This window comes from Podarcis raffonei, chromosome 11, assembly GCF_027172205.1.
Source record: "Podarcis raffonei isolate rPodRaf1 chromosome 11, rPodRaf1.pri, whole genome shotgun sequence".
Classification (NCBI taxonomy): Eukaryota; Metazoa; Chordata; class Lepidosauria; order Squamata; family Lacertidae; genus Podarcis; species Podarcis raffonei.
Genome location: NC_070612.1, coordinates 2796992 through 2821406, shown reverse-complemented (window position 1 = coordinate 2821406; position 24415 = coordinate 2796992). Strand labels below are relative to the sequence as shown.

The following is a 24415-nucleotide window of genomic DNA, read 5'->3' as shown; positions in this document are numbered from 1 at the left end:
CTGATAACCTCAAGGACTCCCAAAGTCGCTATCATGCAAACACCACTTGTTCTCCAAGGAACAAGATCACAGGGTGTTTGGGACCAATACGTCTTGCTCAGGCAACGTTCAATTCTTAATTCCTTTTACCTTGCCTTATTAAAGAAAACATGGAATTTTCTCCTGGCAAAGGTAAATCAAGAGTCCTCAACTGACTAAGGGCTGGTAATCTCAATTCAGTCTTTTGACAGCCCTCCTGAATGAATAATCAGCTGTCAAGCCCGGAGATAAATTTGAATTATTATCTTTAGTGGCTTATTTGTCAGCCCCTTCCAGCACTTTTTGAAGTCAGGAGGACAGAAGAACCAAGTCCTCAATCTCCACCCCTCACCCCAAGGGAGGTCCTTGGAGTACCAGCCCCTGACAGGTCCAGAGAAGAACTGAAGGTGTATTAAGACCACAGGAGAGAGGAAGCAGTGCAGCACCTTAGATGGAGTGGGAGTTGGGGCCTGATGTGTTCAGAGATGACAGACCAACGTCAGGTATGTGGACAAGCAGTGAACATTTTAATGGCCTAGTATCTTTTACAGGCAAGACTGCTTTGGAGACAAAAATAAAATTTGCTGAACAAAATTACATTGCGTCCAACCCATCGCTCTTAAGTTACAAACACCTGATGAGATGCTACATTTTCATGTACAGGTACATCAGGAAATAGCTTGTGCTGTATCCCTTCTTTTGAATGCTCAGGACCTTAATGCAAAAGCAAGAAAATCTAAAAGCATGGAGGCCCTCAGGCCACAAGGAAACCAACAATGTTTTCTGATGACAATGTGAAAATATATCCCGGGGTTGTGGTAATCTGCTGATCTTGTTCCTTTGAACAGAAGTGGGTTAGATGGCGAAGGGCTAGGCTCCCGCAGCATCAGGAGAAGAGACAGGTAACGGGAGGCCGCAGGGCACCAGCAAAGGAAACATCTAAGACTTCCTCCCTGTTTTCATTATCCGTCCCACCAAGAAAGATTCTGCACATTGCCATTTCAAGCACCCAAATCCTGAACGTGCCGGGCACAACCCAGTGAGACATTTCCTGTTTGTCCCCTGTTCAAACGAGGGGAAAAGCCACAACACAAGACCCCCTTGTTCAGTCTGCCCAACGCCAGGTGACTTCTGTATTCAGACAGACTCTCCTTTCCTCTCCTCCAGATGCAGCCAGTGTTTCTAACGCCTCCCACTTTATTCTGATAACCAGCCGGCTTTCCTTGTCTCAGGGCGCAGTTGCTGCCGTTCTGAAGCCGGGCTTGCTCAGGGCTTTTTGTAAGAGTCCTCCCGTCTACCAGAGCGGGGAAGCTTCCGAGCATGAGCGGCCCCTCTGCCTCCCCCCTGCTTCCTCTTGGCCTGACCCTGGGACTCTGATGATTTCAGCGTTTCTAACCAGAAGGCGTCAAAAGACCCAGGAGCCTGGTAGCCTGGCTCCTGAGCGTCCAGGGGATCTTTGCTCAGCAAGACACAAATGGCAGGAATATTCCGCTTCACAGTCAAAGAATCAAGGCCGGCCTCTGGCACGATGGGCTCCCAGATCTCCTCCGTTTGCCTAAAGAACACTTTGGTGATCTGGTGGAGGTTTTGGAGCCTTCTCTTCATGATCTCCACGCAGGTGATGGTCTTGCTGATGGCCTTGCCGGCGCCACTGAAGAGGACCTGCCGCACGGCCTCTGACTCCATCTTGCCAATGGCGTAGCCCATCAGGTTCCGGATTTTGCTGCCGTCCTTCACTTTCATTTCAATTATATCAGAGGGCAAATTGGTGAAGGGAAGAGGCGACGGCTTCTCCACGGTCTTGGACTTCTGATAGTTCTCCATGATCCCCACTGCTGGCACCTGGGTTGAGCTGGCTGGACGGGGGCAAGGGAAAGACACAACAGTCACAAATAAATCCAGGGACTCAATTAAGGCTAGGAAAATAAAATACCATGAATATGCAACAAAGCAATTGCTTCACTAATCAGGGTTTCATGCACTCCGCCCTTCCATCTCCTAACAGTGACCAAAAAGGGGAGGAAAGTGAGGGGAGCTAAACTCTAAATAGAAAGCCAAGAGGGGGTCATTGGTTGTTTCTTTCTTTGTACAGTGGTACCCCAGGTTACAGACGCTTCAGGTTATAGATGCTTCGGGTTACAGACTCTGCTAACCCAGAACTAGTACCTTGGGTTAAGAACTTTGCTTCAGGATGAGAACAGAAATTGTGCAGCGGCAGTGGGAGGCCCCATTAGATAAAGTGGTGCTTCAGGTTAAGAACAGTTTCAGGTTAAGAACGGACCTCCAGAACGAATTAAGTTCTTAACCTGAGGTACCACTGAACTTGTTAAATATATTTTGTGTTTTTATCTTGTATTTTTATGCTTTGAACCGTCCCAAGATCTTCAGATGAAGCGTTGCTGCCGTGGACCGTGGAGTCAAAAAGCAGAGCCCTGCAACTTTTGAGCTGGTGTCAGAAAAAAGATTTGTCCCAAATGCCAACTCTGGACTGAATGCCATGTTACCCAACCACGGGCGGTTGATGCATTTCAGAGAGTTACGAGTCAGGCCTCTGCCTCTCAGCAGATTACAACGAGAGAGGAGGGAGGGAGACCACAAAAAGGATGGAGGCAGATGCAGACATGCTTAAGGCTGGGGATCCGACAGGGCAGCCTCCTTCAACTCTGTACCTTCCAGAGGTCTTGGGGGCTCCCCAATACTGTGCTGCCAGGATGGCTGAGGTGAGCCTGTGCTTCAAAGGGGATGGATGGGGGGGTTGAGTGCTCAGGGGCCACCCCCAAAGCTGAGTGCTGAGGGCGCTGGACTAGCATCTGGGGGGGGGGGAGACCAGGGCCCAGATCCTCCTACTCAGTTGTGACCTTGGAAGACACTCACACGTGGCCTGCCTCATCCCTGTCCTACCTTTTGGGGTGGTTGTGTGAATGCACACAGTGAGGAGAGGGAGACAAACGATGCAGTACAAGTACACAAAGAGGTATACATCCATCTATACACAAAAGACTGCATGCATACACACACACACACACACACACACACACACACACACAGTGGTACCTCAGGTTACATACGCTTCAGGTTACAGACTCCGCTAACCCAGAAATAGTGTTTCAGGTTAAGAACTTTGCTTCAGGATAAGAACAGAAATCGTGCTCTGGCAGCACGGCGGCAGCGGGAGGCCCCATTAGCTAAAGTGGTGCTTCAGGTTAAGAACAGTTTCAGGTTAAGAACGGACCTCCAGAACGAATTAATTACTTAACCCGAGGTACCACTGTATATACATAGACAGACAGACAGACACACACACACACACACACACACACACATATAGACACACAAAATACATATATATATATATATATATATATATGCGCGCACACAGACACACACACATATACATATTCACACACACACACACACACATACACACACAAAAAACACATACATATGTATATATATATATATATGTGTGTGTGTGTGTGTATATATGTATATATATGTATATGTGTGTGTGTATATATATATATATATATATATATATATGCGCACACACAGAATACCCCCACCCCGAGGTAGCGCAGCTCTTTTAGGCCAAGCCGGCAGAGGGCTCCCCTGAGCATGCGCAGAGTGTTTTCCTGCCGGGGGGGGAGGCGGCTCTCTGCACGCGCCCAGAGGCTCCCTCGTCTGCTGGGAGCGAAGGAGACGCGCCGCCCCCGCGGCCTCCCCGTTCCACGCCCTCCTCTCCGGCATTCCAGGCAGAGACAAAAGGGACCTACCTGCCGGAGGACGGACAGACGGAGCGGCCGCCTCGCTCGCTCGCCTTCTTCGCCTCTCACGGAGCGGAAGCGACGAGAGGGCGCCGCTCTCCCGCACTGCGCACGCGCGGCCGGGCGGCCATCTTGCGGCGAGCCGGAAGGAGGCGGGGCGAAAGAGAGAGAGAGACAGACAGCGAAGGGAAGCCCCGCCTCCCCCGACGAGCGATTGGGCGAGGGCGCGGCGGGCCCCTCCCCCTGCCGCAGACGGGCAGGCCGCGCAGGGCGGGTTGGCCGCCTGCAGGGGGCGCTGCGGGAGATGGAGATCCCAGCCGCGGAAGATGCGCGGGGTCCTTGCGAATGAGATTTCCCCCCTAGGGGGGGTTTGGGGGGGAGTTCCGCGGGCGGAGGAGGAAAGCTCTCAGCGAGTGGGTCTTTTTCCGAAATGAAAATTCTTCATTTCAGAGTTTTTTCTTTTTAAAAAAAAATAAAATTATTAGATTGTCCACAATAATAACAAAAGTCACAAAGCAAAATGATACACAAAAACAGAAAAAAAGAAAAATACATCAATGAACGAAAAAGGGGGGGAGGGGAAAAAAGGAACAATAAACAGATAAACAATAACAACAAACTTGTTGTTTAGTGGTGTCCGCCTCTTCGTGACCCCCTGGACCAGAGCACGCCAGGCACTCCTGTCTTCCACTGCCTCCCGCAGTTTGGTCAAATTGTGGATGAAGGAGAGCTGTCCGTTCTCTTCCTGATGCTTTTTACATGGAAAAACACTCTGATAAATTGTGCTCTAAATTGTGCAAATGGGTGGCACATAATCTGGGGTGCCATTTAGACTTTGCACCCCAGGCTCCGTAAATCTCTGGGCTGACCCCTACTCTGGGACAAAAGTTTCCTGTGAGCTCTTAGCATGTTTTGTTGCTTAGTCGTTTAGTCGTGTCCGACTCTTTTTGACCCCCTGGACCAGAGCACACCAGGCCCTCCTGTCTTCCACTGCCTCCCGCAGTTTGGTCAAACTCATGCTGGTAGCTTCGAGAACACTGTCCAACCATCTTGTCCTCTGTCATCCCCTTCTCCTTGTGCTCTCCTTCTTTCCCAACATCAGAGTCTTTTCCAGGGAGTCTTCTCTTCTCATGAGGTGGCCAAAGTACTGGAGCCTCAGCTTCACGATCTGCCTACAGAGGGCGGTGAATACAGCACAAGAAATTATGGGCTGTCCCGTGAATGTGCTGGATGACATTGCGGAAGAACGTTGCCTCAGGAGAGTGAGGAAAATTCTCAGGGATGATCCACACCCTGGCCGGCACTTTCTTGATCTCCTGCCCTCGGGCAGAAGATGTAGAATCATGATTAGTCGCACCAACAGGGTAAAGAACAGCTTCTATCCGTGGGCTGTTAGGCTGCTGAATGAAAAGATAACAACAGGGCAAGTGACTTTCAGGTTAGGCCATTGTAGGACCAACTTGGCCAGATAGCCCTGGTGATCATTTGATGTCTACTGACTGGGGTTTGTTTGTTTCCCCCCAAAGAATTACCCCTGAAATTTTGAATTTTATTGATATTGATGCTGCATTTTATGTTGTGTTTTATGCTGTTTTTAAGTCGTATTTTAATCAATGTTTTATATTTGCTGTTAGCTGCCCTGAGCCTGGTTTTTTAACCAGGAAGGGTGGGGTATAAATAAACATTCATTATTATTATTATTATTATTATTATTATTATTATTATTATTATTTTGTTGTTGTTGTTGTTGTTGTTGTTGCTGCTGCTGCTGCTGCTGCTGCTGCTGTTGTTGTTGTTGTTTAGTCGTGTCCGACTCTTCGTGACTCCATGGACCAGAGCATGCCAGGCACTGCTGTCTTCCACTGCCTCCCGCAGTTTGGTCAGACTCATATTTGTACCTTCGAGAACACTGTCTAACTATCTTGTCCTCTATCGTCCCTTTATTCTTGTGCCCTCAATCTTTCCCAGCATCAGGGTCTTTTCCAGGGAGTCTTCTCTTCTCCTGAGGTGGCCAAAGTCTTGGAGCCTCAGCTTCAGGATCTGTCCTTCCAGTGAGCACTCAGGGCTGATTTCCTTCAGAATGGATACGTTTGATCTTCTTGCAGTCCATGGGACTCTCAAGAGTCTCCTCCAGCACCACAGTTCAAAAGCATCAATTCTTCAGCGATCAGCCTTCTTTATGGTCCAGCTCTCACTTCCATACATCACTAGTGGGGAAACCATGGCTTTAACTATACGGACCTTTGTTGGCAAGGTGAAGACTCTGCTTTTTAAGATGTTGTCTAGGTTTGCCATCGCCTTTCTCCCAAGGAGCAGGCGTCTTTTAATTTCGTGACTGCTGTCCCCATCTGCAGTGATCATGGAGCCCAAGAAAGTAAAATCTCTCACTGCCTCCATTTCTTCCCCTTCTATTTGCCAGGAGGTGATGGGCCCAGTGGCCATGATCTTCGTTTTTTTGATGTTGAGCTTCAGACGATATTTTGGTCAAAATAATTATTAAATTATAAAATATGGTCAAAAAAATTATGGTCAAAATATGGTCAAAAAAATTATGGTCAAAATATGGTCAAAAAAATTATTATTATAGGATTGGACAAATTCATGGTGGAGACAGTTATCAATGGCTGCTATCCCCAGTTGGAGGCAGCAGTGCTTCTGCATCCCAGTTGCTAGATGGCTCTTGTGCTCCGATCCTGCTTGTGGGTTTTCCCACTGGGGCAAATGTTTGGCTGCCCTAGATGGGTCCCTTTTGGCTGGATCCAGCAGACCTTTCTTATGTTCAATGATGATGCAATAAAGGTGTTTTCCGCCTGCACGGAAACGTTTGTGATGCGCTCCAGAATGCTCCCGGCGTCCGGCTCAGAAGCAAATCCAGCGTTGGCCAGGAACGCAATGCCGTGGATTTTTGTTTCGACTTTGGAGATGGTTTCCTACAAAAGCATTGCTTTCCTTTGGAAATTGCTCTCCTCCCTGAGCAAGAATGCCGTCTTGGTGCTGGTCCTCTATTTAATGTGGAAACTTCTGGGAGGTTTCCCTACGTTGGCCAGCGCTTACTCCTGGCTGCGAAAAAACTGCAGACGTCCTTCTTTCTGCCCTGAAATTCCACCAAAGCTCCTTTCTCTTGCAGAATGGGTAAGTCAGTCTCCTTGGCTGGCCCACCGAGTCTTTGCAAACAGCCGTCCATAATCCAAGGGTTCTGTTTGCTGGAAATCAGTAAGGAAATATTTGTTCCTCTGCTTTGGGCTGGATGCTCATTAACTTTGCGTCTTATGGCGCCTCGTAGGACTGTGCAGTTATCGTCTTCTAGGGAAAGCGGGAGAGGAACCAAATCCCCTGGTTAGTATGCCAAAATTAGAAAAGGGGCAAGGAAGTGAAAATATAATTTGTGCTGATTTTGCTGTATAAAACGGGGTGTGGGAATGAGGCATTGCCAACCTTTTCAGTCAAACTTTACTCAAAGTTCTCATGAGAACTAGAAACTTGGAAGATTTAAAAATGCAGCAGGTTTAATTGCTTGCTCAGTACTGGGTGGTGTGTTAGCGTGGGAGTTCATGGCTGTGCAGGTTGTGTGCAGCCTTCGGTCAAAAGGAACACTGACAGATGGGTTTGATCAGAGAGCTGGGGTGTGCAGGGGTTTTAACTCCTAGACATGCTGTATGCACGTGCCGAGATGTGCCAAGCCCTGACATGTTGCTATTTTTGGTGGGGTTCCGTCGCATACTAGCATATTGCAGTTGCACAATTAACGCGGATTTGGAACCCTTGTGCAGCAAATCCCGCTTCCCCTGAAAGATTGTGTGCCTTTTGCAGGAAGGAAAGTGACTGGGAAACACATTGGAAATGTAGGATGAGACTTGCCTGATGAAACCTGATTTAACCTCCCCAGATCAAAATGAATTCTTATTAAACTGGTGATCTGGAAGCGCTCTGTTTCTGTTTGCGGGGGGAGGGAGACAACGAATGATGTAGGTCAGAGTCCACGGCTCCCTCGACCAACTACATTCTTTCTGGCAGTGGCAGCGAGCAGCTCCTGAAGCCAGCCAGAGCCAACTGCGCTACCAGGCTGGCTCCGGGCTGCTGAGGCTGCCGCTGCCACATTTCCCGGGGACAGATTTGCAAATCCGGGGACGTTCCGGGGATGGAATTTGTCCGGGGACAGAGTTGCAAATCCGGGGACTGTCCCTGGGAGCCGGGGTAACCCCGGTAACCCTAACCCAGCACCGCCTGGCCAGCTCCAGACACGCCATTCACCTGGGGAGCTTGGAGCCAGGGCTGCTGCAACAAACAGCTGTGCAAGCCTTTGGAGTCAGAGATGCAAGAGAGCATCAGAGGAGAGAGGGAAGGGAAAGGAAGAGGGACTGAGGCCAGTGCTGCCCGCGGCACCCTTGACCACCATTCAAGGCACCCCAGGTTGCCATGGCACCTTGATTGAAAACCACTGATGTCAGTTAAGAAGTCTTTTGGGACAGGGTGGGCTGTCAGGAGAAACAAGGCTCCTGTTCCCTTGTTTCCTGCCAAGCCAGACACCTCTCTCTGCTTGTGTTTCTTCCTTTGTTGCAGTGTTTTCGGAAGGTCACAGACTGGCGGAAGAAGATCGAGGAAGGTAAGAGGTCTCCTTCCAGGCCCCCAGCTCCTTCGCCGCAGCTGCTTTCCTTGGATGCAGACCTTTGATAAGATAAACTTTATTCGCATTAGCCAACGGCCATAGCAACATAAAACAAGCGATATATACAAATAAAATATATACAAATAAAAAAGACAGCAATGGGTAAAAAGGGCACTCAAATGACCAAGATTATCGTTCAGATAGTGGCCCTTGATCTCATTGCACCCTCGATGAACCTAGCAACCTTCGCTGTTGTCTGATCATTTTGATCTGATAAAAGAAAGACCAATGTGGCCTCAGATGGGCGGCCTGAGATGGTAAGTAGGAGTGGGGTGATGATCTCGTTCCTCACATCTTCATAAAGGGGACAGGACAGGAGAACATGAGCCACTGTTTCCAGATTGCCATCTCCACAGGGCCAGAGTCGTTTCTCAGTTGGAATCTTTTGGGATCTGCCCTCAAGTACGGCAGAGGGCATCACATCCAATCTGGCCAGTGTGAAGAAGGCACGTCTGTATTTTGGGATAGTTCATTTATACAAATATGGTGCCAGGGAATCAAACTGAGAAGCGGGGGGGGGGGGGGGAGGCATACCAAGGACAGGATTTCTTTATAATGGCCAGATTGTTCTGTTGCTCTAAGTCCTTCAGACGCCGTCCAATTAGCCTTTTTGCTTTAATAAAGCCCGTCATGAGAAGCTGATGTCGGTGGAGTCCGCAGGAGAGGAGTTTTTGGTGCACAATTTTGGACCACACGCTTTTATGGGGGTCTTGTGTCACTAAGGGCAGTAGACCGGGTGGATTTAGATTTAGACGGAGCCAATAATTAAGAGTTCTTTGCCAGGACTGAGCTTCTACAGAGGGAAGACTTGCCTCCAGTCGTAATGCTGCATTTGGGACATTGCCAAGCTGGTTGTGGGAAGAAGGGAGAATTTCAATTCCGTTTGCATTCCCAGGCGATCCTACCTCATTCACTCTTGGCAAGAAGCGGCGGGAGAAGGAAAGCCCAGCCCCTCTTTGAGATTTGCACTTCTCCCATTTTCTTTGGGATAAAAATTCTATCCGGCAAAATCACATGCAAATGTGTATACCGGAAGAAATTTACACTTGAAATATAGCCTTTTCCATGGTGACTCGCCTGGTGCCCTTGTCACATATGCTTAGGCACCAGGCAAAAACATTCCTCTTTTAATCAGGCCTTTGGGGCTTTTAACTATCCATGGCCTTTTTGCCTGGATAGGGGGCTTTAATTTTTATTTTTTTGGCAGGGGTGGCTTAAAATATTGTAATTCCTGGTAATTTTTGCCATTTCGTCATAGTCCATCAGAAACCAGGTAGAGAGGGACTTCACGTCCCGAGGTCGTATCCAGCCATATCCTATGGATCTCTAACAGGAAGTTGCCACCTGTTTCTTTGCTTTGCTGTGAACTCTTTTGATTACTTATTAAAGTTCGAAAGAAAGAAGATAAATTCACCATGACAAAACTGCAGAAGGGCCCCATTAACTGGGAGCAGGGGCCCCAGGGTGGCGTAACGGTTAGTGTGTTGGACTTTGACCTGGGAGAGCAGAGTTCGAATCCCCACTCAGCCACAAAACTCACTGGGTGACCTTGGGCCAGTCACTATCTCTTAGGTTAACTTACCTCCAGAGCTGGGCGATATATTGATGTATCATCCAAAAAGGTTTTGAGGTCCATATCATGATATTGGTTTTTGACCTAGTAATATATTGTGAATCGTGATTTGTGTGTGTGTGTGTGTGTTTGCTATGCAAAAAGGACAATGTGTGAAAAACCATGAAGCCAACCATTGCTGCTCTCAATTCCTACAGCCTGTTAACTCTGCTGCCTCAGCACGATGCAAGGAAAACCGTGAAGCCATCCTTATTTCAGACATAGTGTTAAATCAGAATATCACTGATGTTTAGCTTGTCATCTATCACAATGTTGATCTATCACAGCGGGTGGTGCTGTGGTCTAAACCACTGAGCCGCTTGGGCTTGCTGATCAGAAGGATGGCGGTTCAAATCCCCACAACAGAGTGAACTCCCATTGCTCTGTCCCACCTCCTGCCAACCTAGCAGTTCAAAAGCACACCAGTGCGAGTAGATAAATAGGCACCACTGTGGCAGGAAGGTAAACGGTGTTTCTGTGCGCTCTGGCTTCCGTCACGGTGTTCCATTGCTCCAGAAGCGGTTTAGTCCTGCTGGCCACATGACCTGGAAAGCTGTCTGTGGACAAACACCGGCTCCCTCGGCCCAAAAGCGAGATGAGCACTACAACCACAGTGTCACCTTTGACTGGTCTTAACCGTCCAGGGGACCTTTACCTTTACCTATCACAATGTTGGGAACCAGCCTTACCTACCTCAGTGGGTTGTGGCGAGGATGAAATGGGGAGAAGGAGAATCATGAACATCACCTTGAGATCCTTGGAAGATAACGGTGGTCTAGAAATCTAATAAAGCCTTTTCTTCCCATCGCAGGTATCAAGCACAAGGTGTTTTGCAGGCTACCAGACGGCGTCGCCCAGAGGGCTCCTGGGAGCTCTGTCCGCCAACTGCTGTGTGATGACGTGGCCTGCAAGGTGTGTGAGCAAGCAGCTCAGGAGGCCTCGCAGCTGATGAGCAGCAGCAGAGCAGGCGGCTACAATTTCCCCAGCATCTGGGCCCCGCTCTCCCATGGGCCTTGTGTTGGGCACCCGCTCCAGCTTGACACACCTGATTCCTTTCCACAGAGTGCCAGCGCTCCTGACCCCATCTCTAGAGATCCTCCCGTCACCCCGACAAGACCGGCCTCGTGCGGCAGGCCTCTACGTCCCTCCAACTTCCCAGCGGACAATAGGGAGCAAACCTTCTCCATCGCAGAGCGTGTTTCCGAGGGCTCAAGGGGAAGCAGCCGCCTTTCTGGCGGCCTAATCGGACAGGAGGAAGAAGTCCTCTTCTCGTCCACTACGCAAGAGATGTCACAGATGAGCTGGACGGCGTCTGCTTCCAACCTGTCAGAGTTGTCTTTCAGCAGCTTGGAGGGCGGCAAATCTTGCAGGTGCGGCCAGGTTCCCCGTAAACCGCGCAAGCGCCGTAGGGACTCCAGCCGGGTCAAGAGCTCTGCGGAATCCCAGACGAGCGGCAGAGACACGGAGAGTTTCTTTCTCCGGATGAGAATGCACTCGCAGAGCTCGCCCAGTGAGGCCAGCCATGGCCGGGGACGCAAGACGACGTCACCTCGAGAGGGAAGGAGTGAAGCCCCCCGTAGCACGAGGGACCCATCTTCCAGCAGGGCCCAGGCGTTCGTGTTTACAGCAGCTGACATCTCCTTTCTGGACCAGGCCGTGGTAGCAAGCTTGGAATCACACCTGCTGGGGAAGAGGGTGCAGCACCTTCTGGGGCTGCCCTCAGCCCTCCTCAGGTCCCTCCAAGGCTTTGTGCCCTCTGCTCCGCGTCCTGCGCCCCAGCGGGGCCCTGTGGGTGTTACTGTGGTGACGGGTCCTCAAGCCCTCTCCTTTGTGGCTGAGAGAGCAAAGAAGAGGCTGGAGCTCCACCTGAAGAAAATGGTCCAGATGAAGCATTGGCAGCTGCCCCAGAGGGTGCAGGAGGCCCTCAGGCAAATGAAGCCACCTTCACAGCCTAGAGAGACGCCTACATTCCCTCAGAAGAAGACGCCGAGCTCCTCCAAGAAGCTTGCAAAGGAGAGCTGCTCAGTGCTGAGCTGTACCCAGAAGCAGCAGACGTTGCAGAGGAATTTGGCCAAGAGAGCCCTTGAGATGCAACTGGGTGTGTCCACTCCTAAAGTCCATCAGTTTCGGAAAGCCTCCCCTCAAGCCCCAAAGCCTGCGCTCCCCAAAGTCATCCCGCCTAGGTTGAGACCTCCAGAGCCGAGATCCCAGCAGATCCATTTTCTGGACCTGCAAGCTCTCGGTCACATCCAGCTCAACATTACCCACAAGAAGTTGACCTATCGCTTGGGGCTGCCCTCGCTGTACCATAGGTCCCTTGCCCAGCTGTTCCCGGGTGCTGTGTTTCAGGCGCCCACCTTCCCCTTGCCCAGAAGATCTGCGGCGTTCAGCTTCACCTCTACACACATTCGGTTCCTCTGTCCGAAGGCCCGAGAGGAGCTGGAGTGGCATGTCAGAAGGAAGACTCTGCAACATGCCTGGGGGCTCCCAGGGCTCGTTCAAAGGTCCCTCCGGATCCTCCTATCAACCTGCCATCAGGTTTGCCCCAGGAACGCCAGGGCTGGTCAGGTGTCCATTTCCATACCCGAGCTCTCGTTCCTCAGCAGGGCCACCCAGAGGGAGCTGGAGAAGAATGTGCAGAAAAGGATTGTCAACCAGCGTTGGAGGCTGCCCCAGAGGGTCCTTGACTCCATGAAGCTCCTCTACCCACAGGGTCAGCTTGGCAACATAACGGGATCCAAGCCGAGTTCCTCCAAGAAGCTTGCAAAGGAGAGCTGCTCGGCGCTGAGCTGTGCCCGGAAGCAGCAGGCGTTGCAGAAGAATTTGGCCAAGAGAGCCCTTGAGACGCAGCTGGGTGTGTCCGCTCCTAAAATCCAGCAGTTTCGGAAAGCCTCCCCTCAAGCCCCGAAGCCTGCGCTCCCCAAAGTCATCCCGCCCGGGTTGAGACCTCCAGAGCCGAGATCCCAGCAGATCCATTTTCTGGACCTGCAAGCTCTCAGTCACATCCAGCTCAACATTACCCACAAGAAGTTGACCTATCGCTTGGGGCTGCCCTCGCTGTACTATAGGTCCCTTGCCCAGCTGTTCCCGGGTGCTGTGTTTCAAGCGCCCGCCTTCCCCTTGCCCAGAAGATCTGCGGTGTTCGGCTTCACCTCTACACACATTCGGTTCCTCTGTCCGAAGGCCCGAGAGGAGCTGGAGTGGCATGTCAGAAGGAAGACTCTGCAACACGCCTGGGGGCTCCCGGGGCTCATTCAAAGGTCCCTCCGGATCCTCCTATCAACCTGCCATCAGGTTCGCCCCAGGAATGCCAGGGCTAGTGAGGTGTCCATTTCCATACGCGAGCTCTCCTTCCTCAGCAGGGCTACCCAGAGGGAGCTGGAGAAGAATGTGCAGAAAAGGATTGTCAACCAGCGTTGGAGGCTGCCCCAGAGGGTCCTTGACTCCATGAAGCTCCTCTACCCACAGGGTCAGCTTGGCAACATAACGGGCCCCGAGCCCTATGCTGTCTGTCGGCAGAGAAGGCAGAAGGCCCAGAGGATGGTTGTTCCAGCCCCACCGCTGCTCCCGCCCACTCAGCTGGCCAAGACTCAGGTGGTCCTGCAGCCCCACCTTGCAAAGAAGAGCCTGGAGATGAACTTGGAGGTCTTCCCTGCTGCCGTCAGAGTCTCCTGGAGATGCAGGCTCCTCGTTCTGAGGAGGCCTCTCCCTAAGGTGATCTGCCCAGGCCACAAGCCTTTGCTGCCACGCAGACCCTTGCCTCTCTCGGTGTTCACGGAGCAGGTGAGCCGGATCGAAGTGGCAGTGAAATGCAGCCACCTGGCATCCTTGTGGGGGCTGGGCACCCGCTACGCGGAGACGCTTAGGGCAATGAGGTCGCCTGGACATTCCAGGCAGAGAAGGACAGCCTTCACCTTCAGAGGAGTGCAGGTGACGATCCTTCCACAAACAGAAGCAGAAGCTCTGGAGCGTCACGTCAGCAGGAAGAGGCTCCAGCACGAGTGGGGCTTCCCAGTCCTTGTTCAGAGGTCGCTCAGGTACCTCGTTTGTGAGCCGCCCCCTCTGCTTCCCCTGAGGCAGCCGGGGGTCTCTGCCCGTGTCCTGGTGCAGGACTTGTGCCTTCCGCAGAGCTTCCGCAACCGCCTCGAATTGCATGTGCAGAAGATGAAGCTGCAGCGCCTTTGGGGGCTGCCGAGGAGGGTGGTGGAGTCTCTGAGGTCGCTCTTTCCGGAGCTCAAGGCTGCTCCCCACCGACAGAAATCACCTGCTGAACGGGGGGCGAAAAGCACGCTCAGGAATGTTGGGCCTGAAAGCCTCCCTGTCACCCCCGTCGTGGGCACCCTCTGCGCCGTCTGCCGTAAAAGGAAAGCGGACGCAGTGTCCCGGGGGTTCCCCAGTGTGGGACGCCAGAACCTGGAGAAGATCAGGGTCCACTCGGCCAAGAAGTCCATGGAGGTGCATTGGGAGATTTTCCCAGCCGTTGCTGTGAGCTCTTGGAGACGGGTGGTTTTGACATCCAGGCAGCCTCTGCCCAAGCGGATTCTCCGTGGCGTCAAGCCCTTGCAGCCCCGGAAGCTCGTCCTGACCTTTGTACTGGCCGAGGACTTCAAGAAGATCGAGGTGTCTGTGCAGCGTTACCACCTGAGCTCCCTCTGGGGGCTAGGCCAGCGGTATGTGGAGGCCCTGAGCGCAATGGCCCCTGCACCGCACCCACAACCTCCCAGGTCCAGGAAGGCTTCTCTTGGGTTCTCCCAGGCCCAGACTCTGTTTCTCCTGCAAGAGGACCGGGAGTCCTTGGAGCGGCACGTGAGAAAGAAGAAGCTCCAGCACGAGTGGGGCTTCCCCGTCTCTGTCCAGAGCTCTCTCAGGGCTTTCATGCAAGGTCCCCCCCTGCCAGGACAGGTGCCGCTTCCAGGGGCTTCCCGCAGAACCAAGATCTGGGTCCAGACGCTGCACAGGGAGCTCTTGTTTCTTCCTCGCAGCACCCGCGTGCGCCTGGAGCACCACATCCAGCGGCTGAAGCTCCAGAGGCAGTGGGCATTGCCCAGGAGGATCCTCGAATCGATGCAGTTGCTGTTCTCGGGGGAGAAGATGCTGCCGGTGAGAAGTTCTTCGCGGGAGTCCAGCTTTGGGGCTTGTGCCAAACCGTGGACAGTTGGTGCCAAGGGTGTTGAGCCGGTCAGGGAGAAGGGCAGAAGGATGGTGGGTGAAGCCATGTATTCCGCCAAGCTGTGTCTCCCACTGGAGGGCATGTCTCTGGAGAAGCTGCAGCTTCACGTGACTAAGAAGAGTTTGGAGGTGCACCTAGGGGCCTTCCCTGCTGTGCCCAGACACTCTAGGCAAAGGGCATCGCTGTCCCTCAGCCAGACTCTCCCCAGGCTGATCCGTCCCGGCTCGGCGACACTGAGACCCCGTAGCTCTTGCCTCTTGTTCAGTGTAGATCAAATGGGTCAGATTGAACTGGCCGTGCAGCACAACTACCTGGCCTCCCTGTGGGGGCTGGGGACACGCTATGTGCAGGCGGTGGCTGCAATGGCCCCCTGGCCGCCCTTCCGAACTCCAGCCAGGCGCAGAGGGGCCGCCTTCGAGTTTTTGGCAGTGGAGACGCTGTTCTTCCAGAGGTTGTCCAGAGAGGAATTGGAGCTGCACGTCAGGAGGAAAAGGATGCAGCACATGTGGGAGTTTCCTGCCCTCGTGCAGAGGTCGCTCTGGGGCTTTATGCAGGGACCACCCAGGCTGCCCGGCCTTCCCAAGACCAGCATTCAGATCTGTGTGCTGCGTCAAGAGCTGCTTTTCCTTCCTCGGCGCATGTGCAGCCTCCTGGAATTTCACATTCAGAGAAGGAAGCTGCAGCGGAGGTGGGGTTTGCCACAGAAGGTCCTGGACTCCCTGCAGCAATTTCTCTCCACTCCTCCCCCAGGAAGGGCTCCGCTTCCTCAGAGCGGCAAGGAAAAGAAATTGACAAAGGCCACGGGATCCCGGGCGGCTGATGCGAGGCTGAGGAAGACCTGCAATGTTCCCCCAGTGAAGAAGCAATGTTTGGAGAGCTCTACCAGAGCTACTCTGGATACCCACCTCAAGAAGAAGGCTCTGGAGAGCAAATTCCAGTTGATGAAGGCACCTGCCGGCCCCATCAGACGAGCCCCTCTCCCTAAACCTCCTTCCCTTCCCTCTGGGGTGAGACCCAGAAGGCCCCTCCTGCTTTTTGTCGAGCAAGAGGCTCTGTTGAAGATCCAGCTGAACATCAAGCAGAAGCATCTCACGTGTCTTTGGGGCCTACCCAGTTTGCAAATCAAATCCTTGACCAAGATGTACGGGAAAGTTCCTGGGCCGCCGCTGCCAGGAAAAATCGCCGCAGTCGGAAGCTCAGCAAAGGCCCTGGGGAGAGAAACACCCAAGGGCCCTGGAGCAACAGGCCTTAAACCCTGGAAGTGGGGGGCATCTTTCCTCACACAGGATGCCTCAGATCTTCTGGAGATGCACGTTCTGCGGAAGAAGCTGCAGCACACGTGGGGCCTGCCAGCCACAATTCTGAAATCCCTCTCTGCATTTCCCCGGCCCCCCTCTAAATTGCAAAGGTCTCCAACCCGTGCAGTAAAAGTAAGGGTCGTAACAACCCAGCGCCTGGTCTTCCTGGATCCCGCCACAGCGGGGAGCCTGGAGGCCCACTTGAAGCGCCGGACTGCGGCACACAGATGGGGCATTCCCAAACTGGTCCAGGAGTCGGTCAAGGTGTTCCTGCCTCCTGGGTCTGCTCCCCAAGCTGATCAGGCACAAATCCCACTATGCACCTGCAGCAAAGACCTCCAAACCCCTCTGGGCACTCGTGGCCAGCGCCTCCAGGCAGCTGCATCGCCTTCCCAAGCTGATCAGGCACAAATCCCACTATGCACCTGCAGCAAAGACCTCCAAACCTCTCTGGGCACTCGTGGCCAGCGCCTCCGGGCAGCTGCATCACCTTCCCAAACTGACCAGACGCAAATTCCACTCTGCACCTGCAGCAAAGACCTCCAAACCCCTCTGGGCACTCGTGGCCAGCGCCTCCGGGCAGCTGCATTGCCTTCCCAAGCTGACCAAATTCCACTATACACCTGCAGCCAAGACCTCCAAATGCCACTGGGCACAGGTGGCCAGGGCCTCCAGGCAGCTGGAGGAGAAGCCCAGAGCCCGCTGGAGAAGCAGGTGGAAAGTGAACGGCAGCAACTACCCAGAACAGGAGGGCAACCCTCAGAGCTATCTCCAGGAGGGAGGCACCTGGGAACCTCATGGCATGGAAGAGAGGCTCCAAAGAGAGAATTAGACCTGTTGCCAGTGGTAACAACATGCCTTACGGATGAGGCCAGGGAATATCTTGAATTCCATGTAAAGCGCAAGAGGGTCCAGCATGACTGGAGCCTGCCGTCCGCTGTGCAGAAATCCCTACGGGCCTTTGCCCCACCTCCCCCTGAGCTGCAAGGGCCTGCAAAGGCTAGAGCAGTAGTACTCGTCAGCCCTGAGAAAACGGGGGGCCAAGGGAAAGGGGGCGCAGCTGCCCACCCACCACAGTCTGTGACGGAGGCGATGATTCCTCGCCGGATCCTGCGTTTTCTGTGTCCAAATGTAAAGGATTGCCTGGAAACCCACGTGAAGAAGTGGGCCACAGAGCACAGGTGGGGGCTGCCCCAGATGGTTCGGCGTTCAGTGAGGGCGGCTCTTCCTGCTCAACAGAAGTCCAGTGCGGGAGAAAAAAAGCACCCCGAGCGACTCTCAAAACGTCACCACGACTCGCCCCAGCGGCACGAAGTCCATTCCCATTCTGAGGGAGAAGAGTCTAAGGGGGTTCTCCATGCTGGAGAAAGCAAGCGTCCTGTACAACTCTCAAAATATCACCGTGACTCCTCTCAGCAGTGTGGAATCCATTCCCATTCTGAGGGAGAAGAGTCACCAGGGCTTCTCCATGCTGGAGAAAGCAAGCATCCTGTACAACTCTCAAAATATCACCGTGACTCCTCTCAGCAGTGTGGAATCCATTCCCATTCTGAGGGAGAAGAATCGCCAGGGCTTCTCCCTGGTGGAGAAAGGAGGTCTCCTGTACAAGTCTCCAAACACCACCGTGACTCCTCCCAGCGGCAAGAAATCCATTCCTATTCTGAGGGCAAAGAGTCCCTGGCGCTGCAGCCGTCCAAAAAAGCATCCCCTCAAAAGCCAAAGGGTCATCAGAGGAAACAACGGCCAGCCAGAAACGTGGGCACAACTGCCGAGATATCGTCCACGCTGAAGCCACCTTTCCTCACGGATGAGGCCTTTCAGCTGCTTGAGTTCCACATCATACACAAGAGAATTCAGCATGCGTGGGCCACTCCGTCTGTTTTGCAGAAGTCCCTCGAAGCCCTGGCCCCGTTTGCCCTCCACCGGGGAGAGGACGCCCCCAAGACGCATCGTTGGGATGGAGAAGAAGTGAGGGTCATCGCCAACGACCTCTCGTTCCTTAAGCCAGACACCAAGGAGCGCCTGGAGGCCCACATTACGACCTTGACTACCAGGCACAGGTGGGAGATCCCGAAACGCGTTCAGCAATCCCTGAAGACCTTTATGGCCTCCAGGCCCCCCTCCCAATCTGAAGTGGGTCTCTTGCCTTGCCAGTGCAAATCCTGGCAGGCGGCCAGAGACGATTATCAGACGAGTGACGACGACAACAAAGGCTCTCCTCAAGGAACAGAGGGCAGGAGGAGGGCAACCAAGAAGCAAAAGGTCCTCTTGCAAGGCCAGCGGGGAACAGCGACACGTGTGGGGCATGAAGCGAGTGTTTTCTTATTTCCCGGGGTGAGGCTGCCGTTCCTCCAGCACGAGGCCCAGAATGTTCTGGAACTCCACATCCAACGCAAGAAGCTCCAGCATGCCTGGGGCCTGCCCTCCGCTGTGCTCAGGTCCCTGCAGGCATTCGCTGCTCCTCCCCCCCTTGAGTCGCACAAGAAAAGGCCACCAAGAAAGATTATGGCTGGTCGGATTCCATGGGAGGAAGGAGACTTGCAGAGTGTTAGTCGGAGCCTCTCCTTCCTCAGCCCAGAAAGGAAGGAGCATCTGAATGGCCACCTGAGGCGTATGATTGAGAAACGCAGGTGGGGCCTTCCGGAACGCGTCCAGCAGTCGCTGAGGGCCTTCATGACTTCCAGGCCTGCTTCCCAACCTGAACTGGGTCGGCCACGGCAGCCCTCGCCTCCTCCCTCAACATCACCCCAGGATGCGGCTGATTCAGAGACTGAAGGCGACAACCAGTTGGCTTCTGGGACAGAAGGAGACAATGAAGACGACTCCAGCAGAGAGGCAACGGAGAAGCTCCACCACAAGAGAGAAGCAGCAGCTTCAGCTGCCCACGTTGATGTGTCAACTTTCTTCTTTCCTGAGGTGGCGTCTCCTTTCCTGCCGCAAAAGACCCAGAATGCTCTGGAGTTCCACATCCAACGCAAGAGACTCCAGCATGCCTGGGGCCTGCCCTCCGCCGTGCTGAAGTCCCTGCAGGCATTCGCCCCTCCTTCCTTTGAGTCGCACAAGAAAAGGCCACCAAGAAAGAGCGTAGCCCATCCGTTTCCTTGGGATGAGGGAAACGTCAAAATTACGACTCGGGGGCTCTTGTTCATCAACTCGGAGGTGAAGGAGCGTCTGGAAGCGCACGTGAGGAGTCTGACTGCAGGACACAGGTGGGGCCTCCAAAAACACGCTCAGGAAGCCATGAGAGCGTTTCGGCTTCCCAGGCCCCCTTCTGTTGTAGAAATGGGGCCGGAAACTCAGCCCCGTGACTATCAAGAGGCCTTTCGTATCCGCTCCCCGTTTGAGCTGGGAAGCTCTGTGCGGAAACGGCAGGACAGGCAGAACGTGTCAGGTGAGCTGGAGGAGGAAACGCTGTTGGCAGCGACCCCGTCTGCCACTTCTGCAACAAGCATAAGCTGTGAAAGAGAGCTGCCTTTCCTTGCTGGCCATCTCCAGGACTTTCTGGAGTTCCACATTCAACGCAAGAAGATCCAGCATGACTGGGGCCTGCCAGCCACCGTCCAGAGGTCGCTGCGTGCATTTGCTCCAGTTCCCCGGGGACTACAGGAGAGTCCTTTGACCGGCACAGGAGCGAGAATCGCTGCAGCAAGAGGAAAGGGCGTTGCCGCAGGAACAAGAGCAGGCACCAAGAAAGGACGCAACGGCAAGGAGGTCCAAGTTGGTGCCAAACAGCTGCATTTCTTGCATGCAGGCACAAAGGAACATCTGGAGAAGCACATCCGGGGCCTGAAAGTGGAGCACCGATGGCACGTTCCCAAAGTGGTCCAGGAGTCGGCGAGGGCGTTTATTCTTCATGCTCATGGACCAGAGGAGGAGGAACAGCCGTCCACGTATGACCAGACACTTGACATGTCAGACACCCCGTTTAAGACGGAAACGGAACAAGAATCCAGCTCGAGTTGGGAAGATCCACGCATCTACCACCCAGAGCTTTTTCCCGAACAAGGGCAAGACAGCGGAGAGGCTTCGTGGGTGGAAACAGAAGAGCCGTCCCTCTGCCTCTGCGGAAAAACGCGGAACCACACAGCTGCCCAGGAGGCAAGGGGAGGCTGGGAGGCTGGGAGAGAAGCTCCCCGCAGGAGCCGATTGCAGGAGAAACCTTTGCAGGGGTCTTGGTTGAAGAAGCCCAGGCAAGTGCAGCGCTCAAGGATTCCTGACAGGATGCAGGAGCCTGGGGTCCCCCCTCTCCTGCAGCCCACTCGCAGACCCCAAAAGTACATACACAATGCCAGCCGTCGGCCGGAGAGGAATCCCAGCTCCCAGAGGGTGAGATATACCTGCGGAAGAATCACTCACCTGGCAGCACGCTCTTCAAATACATCCCTTGGGAAGAGGAAGAAGAAGATGATGACAAGGGTTCCATGGCAGCCGGAGGGTAGCTTTGAAGGGATGGCAGACGACAGCCACCTTCCACCTGGGCAGCTTCCGCTGTTGCCAAAGGGCTCTGAAGCTGGCTGGGAGCACAGGAAGGTTTGCAAGCTACCCAACTGCTCCTCTCCGTCCCATTTTTCGAGGAAGGCCACTGCCGCCGCCTCCTCCTCCTCCTCACAGCTGGCAGTAGAGCAGAGATGGCAGCAGCAGGAGCAAGAGGAAGGTGCAGAAAATGGCAAAGAGGGAGGCTCGTCTTCTCTGCTCTCAGAGGATATTGAGCAAGTTCCTGGTCCATCCTCTGGAGAAAGCATCAGGGATGCTTCTCTGCCAGAGCAAGAAGCCACTGAGGCAGACCTTAGGCCTCTGCAGGGGACAGAGAGCGTACAGCAAAGCAGCCTTTTTGCCCCCCAACAGGCTTTCCTGGAGCAGGCATACGCCGTCGAACCCCAGTCGTCCTACGAGGAGGTAGTGGCCAGAAACTACAGGATGGCAGGCAGCATTCGCCAGGTGAAGTCAAGGAGCGGCCTGCGGACAGGAGGCAGGAAGGTGGGCTGGGGGAGGGAGAAGAGGATGGACTCGCCCAGCCAGACCATGAGAGATGCCGACTGGGCCACCGAAACAGGGCGCCAGGCATCTTCCGCCACCAAGGAGCTGGGAAGATGGTCCTCGGAGTCCCTGTGCCAGGAGTGCCTCAGCCTGAAATCTCCCTCTTGGAAGGAAGGAAGCGAGGAGGACTCTGCAGGGGCCCCGCTCCATCAAGGAGCCGGAGGCCTGGAGGAGGCCTTGAGCGACAGCCCCAAAGACTCCGAGTGGCAAGCGCTCCCTGCGTCTCCAAAGGAAGGCTTCCTGGGCGCAGAGGGAGAGTTCCAGAGGCACTCGGCCCCGGACAACGAAGAGGCAGTGGAAGGACAGGAGGATCAGGGGACCTCCTCGGGCTCTGAGGAGCAACGCCCCGTGTCGGTGGGGAGCATGTCCCAGTTCAGCACCGAGTGGGAGTGGGAGCAGGTCGGGGACTGGGACAGCAAGGAGGAAGGGTTTGCGAGAAGCGACTGGATGGTAAAAGAGGAGGAGGAGGAGGAAGGAGGAGGCAGCAGTGGCGGCAATTGGCCGGGTGCAGGCCGAGAAGCAACGGGGAGCCGCAGGCATGAAAATTCCCCAACAAACAGCCATTCCCTGGCGTCCCTGAAGAAGGCGAAGCCTTCCCAAACAGCCTTGCTTTGGGAAGCAAGATTCGTCCTGAGTAATATGGCAACGGAATCGGCTTCTGAGCCACAGCAGGCAATAGCAAAAGAGGTTACAGAAGGGATGGTGCCCCTTGGTCAAACCGCTTCACCCGCCGCCAGCCAGGGCTCTGGGGAGCGAAGCCGCTACTCGCAGTTCGTAGGCACGGCGCCTTCTGATGAGAAAGTGACCCTCCTTAGTAAGATCTTGGAGAGGAAACTGTCCTTGGATCAAGGGCTGCAGGTCCTCAGACACGGTGGCGAGAGGCGAAGCAAGTAGGAGAATTCTGGGTTTTAAACGGGAAGATTGCATATTGTAATATTCACCAATAAATGCCTAGCTCACTAGCACTGTGTTCTGGGGGCTCCCATGTTTGCAATGTGCCTGTTCCTGGCACGCTGCTTTCTCAAGAGTTAGTTCTGCATTTCTAAAAAAATCAATCTCTTAGTGGCAGCGCCTACACTTTGGAACTCCCTGCCACTAGATACCAGACAGGCAACTTCACAGTACTCTTTTCGGCGCCTGCTAAAAACATTTTTGTTCACACAAGCGTGCCCAGATGTTTAAAAAATTGATGTGAGTTTTAGTCTCTTTTTAGTCTGTTGTTAGTTTCAGTTTTGGAAAACTTGAGTTATTTTTTCTTATTGAGAATTATCATTTTATCTGTTTCCGTAAGCCTGTTTGAGCTTTTGGGTTGTTTTTGCTTTTTTTACAATCAAACAGTGTATGAATTTGATGAAATAAATAAAAACGAACTCTTCAGGGCTGCTGGCGGACACCAAGGTCGCAAGTCACTCACAGGTGACCCTACAGCAGCCTTCTTCAACCTAGTTCCCCCCAGATGTTTGGGATCACAATCATGCCAGCTACCATCAACTCACAGTTCCCATCTCAGAGCCAATGCTTTCCTGTGCAGCTGTGCTGCAAAACATGGGATGTGTGGTTGGTTTGTTTTTACAAGGGCTCCTCTACCATCATAGGTAATCATAGGTCACCTCTGTCTCCACAGGTGTGTTTTGATGCTGCTTTTATTCTCCTATGTAAGCATCATGCAGACCAATGCTGCTTGTGATGCTCACAAGCCCATAACTGGCATTTTGTAATGAGGACAGATTCAGGACAGATAAAAGAAAGTCCTTCCAAAGTTTAACTCTGGAACTCCCTGCCACAGGAGCACTGATGGCCACCAATCTAGGTGGCTTTAAAAGAGGACCAGACAAATTCATGGAGGAGAAGGCCATGCGCATGGCCTGGTATCAGAGGCACTATTTCTAGGGAAGATGAGTTTGGAAGAACATACCATAGTTGCCTCTGGGGTGACCACAAGCAGGACATGGGTGCATCTACTTGGGGGCTGTGGCATGTGTTGCCCATGCTCTGGCAACTCTAGGCTAGATACGGCAATGCTGCCTCTGAAGATGGTTCAGCTGGTGCAGAATCCAGCTGCCAAGGTTGCTCAATGGTGCAGGACGCTTTGAGCATGTTGCTGTCAGGAGTTCAGCCTACGCTCGAGTAGGACCCTGGCAGAGACACATGCCCGACTGGCATGTTCTCTCCCTCCTGGTCTTTCGTTCGGTAGCTTCAAAAGCTTTCTTCAGCCAGAACATCACAGCGACTGATGCCAACAGACACCAGCACACTTAGAGATCCGAAGAGTTTGCGCACCTTGCGTGACAGACCTCAGCACTGCAACATGGCTCCCTCTCTCTCTAGCATCAGACAGCAAGGAGAAAAAGAACAAAGGACAATAGTCCTACTTCACGGAACACAGTAACACAAACATCCTGTTTCCGTCACTTCCCACTTTGTGGAGTCAAACATATCACTTCATGTGAAAGACAACAATCCCATGACTGCAATCATGGAGCAGGAATTCTAACAGTTGCACCGATTCTGGCTCAGCTGCATTGGCTGCCCATTAGTTTCTGGGCCCAGTTCAAAGTGCTGGTTTGGACTTCTGAAGCCTTAAATGGCTGAGGACAGCAATACCTCAAGGACCGTCTCTCTCCATATGAACCAACCCAGATTCTGCATTCATCATCTGAGGCCCTTCTTTGTGTGTCTCCTCCATGAGAAATCTGGAGGGCGGCAACACAAGAGCAGGCCTCTTCTGTGATGGCTCCCCGCTTGTGGCAAGCTGTCCCCAGGGAGGTTTGGCTGGAGACTTCATTCCATGCCAGCCATGCCAGGTGCCAGCCAAAAATATTCCCCTTCTCCTAGGCCTTTGGGCTAATT

General features: G+C 53.4%; 2 protein-coding genes across 2 annotated transcripts in view; one reads left to right on the top strand and one right to left on the bottom strand.

Moving 5' to 3' along the window:
• Positions 1-524: 524 nt before the first annotated feature.
• The window catches only part of RPP25L (ribonuclease P/MRP subunit p25 like), a 190466-nt gene continuing 166575 nt past the window's right edge, over positions 525-24415 (bottom strand). Inside the window, exons 2-3 of the mRNA XM_053408670.1 lie at positions 3792-3823; positions 525-1870 (exon numbers count right to left, since the gene is read on the bottom strand). Of these exons, the coding sequence (XP_053264645.1) occupies positions 1285-1842 (558 nt within the window). The 5' untranslated portion in view covers positions 1843-1870; positions 3792-3823 and the 3' untranslated portion in view covers positions 525-1284. The remainder of the gene's footprint in view (positions 1871-3791; positions 3824-24415) is intronic.
• SPATA31C2 (SPATA31 subfamily C member 2) lies at positions 2730-22527 on the top strand. The gene is made up of 5 exons (XM_053409113.1): positions 2730-2738; positions 3771-4056; positions 6910-6914; positions 8343-8385; positions 10872-22527. Exons 1-5 carry the CDS (start codon positions 2730-2732, stop codon positions 22457-22459), a joined length of 11931 nt encoding a protein of 3976 aa, XP_053265088.1. The 3' UTR covers positions 22460-22527.

Coding starts and splice junctions, on each gene's coding strand:
- SPATA31C2 (XM_053409113.1), top strand. Junction 8,386..10,871: donor GCGGAAGAAGATCGAGGAAG/GTAAGAGGTCTC, acceptor TTCCCATCGCAG/GTATCAAGCACAAGGTGTTT.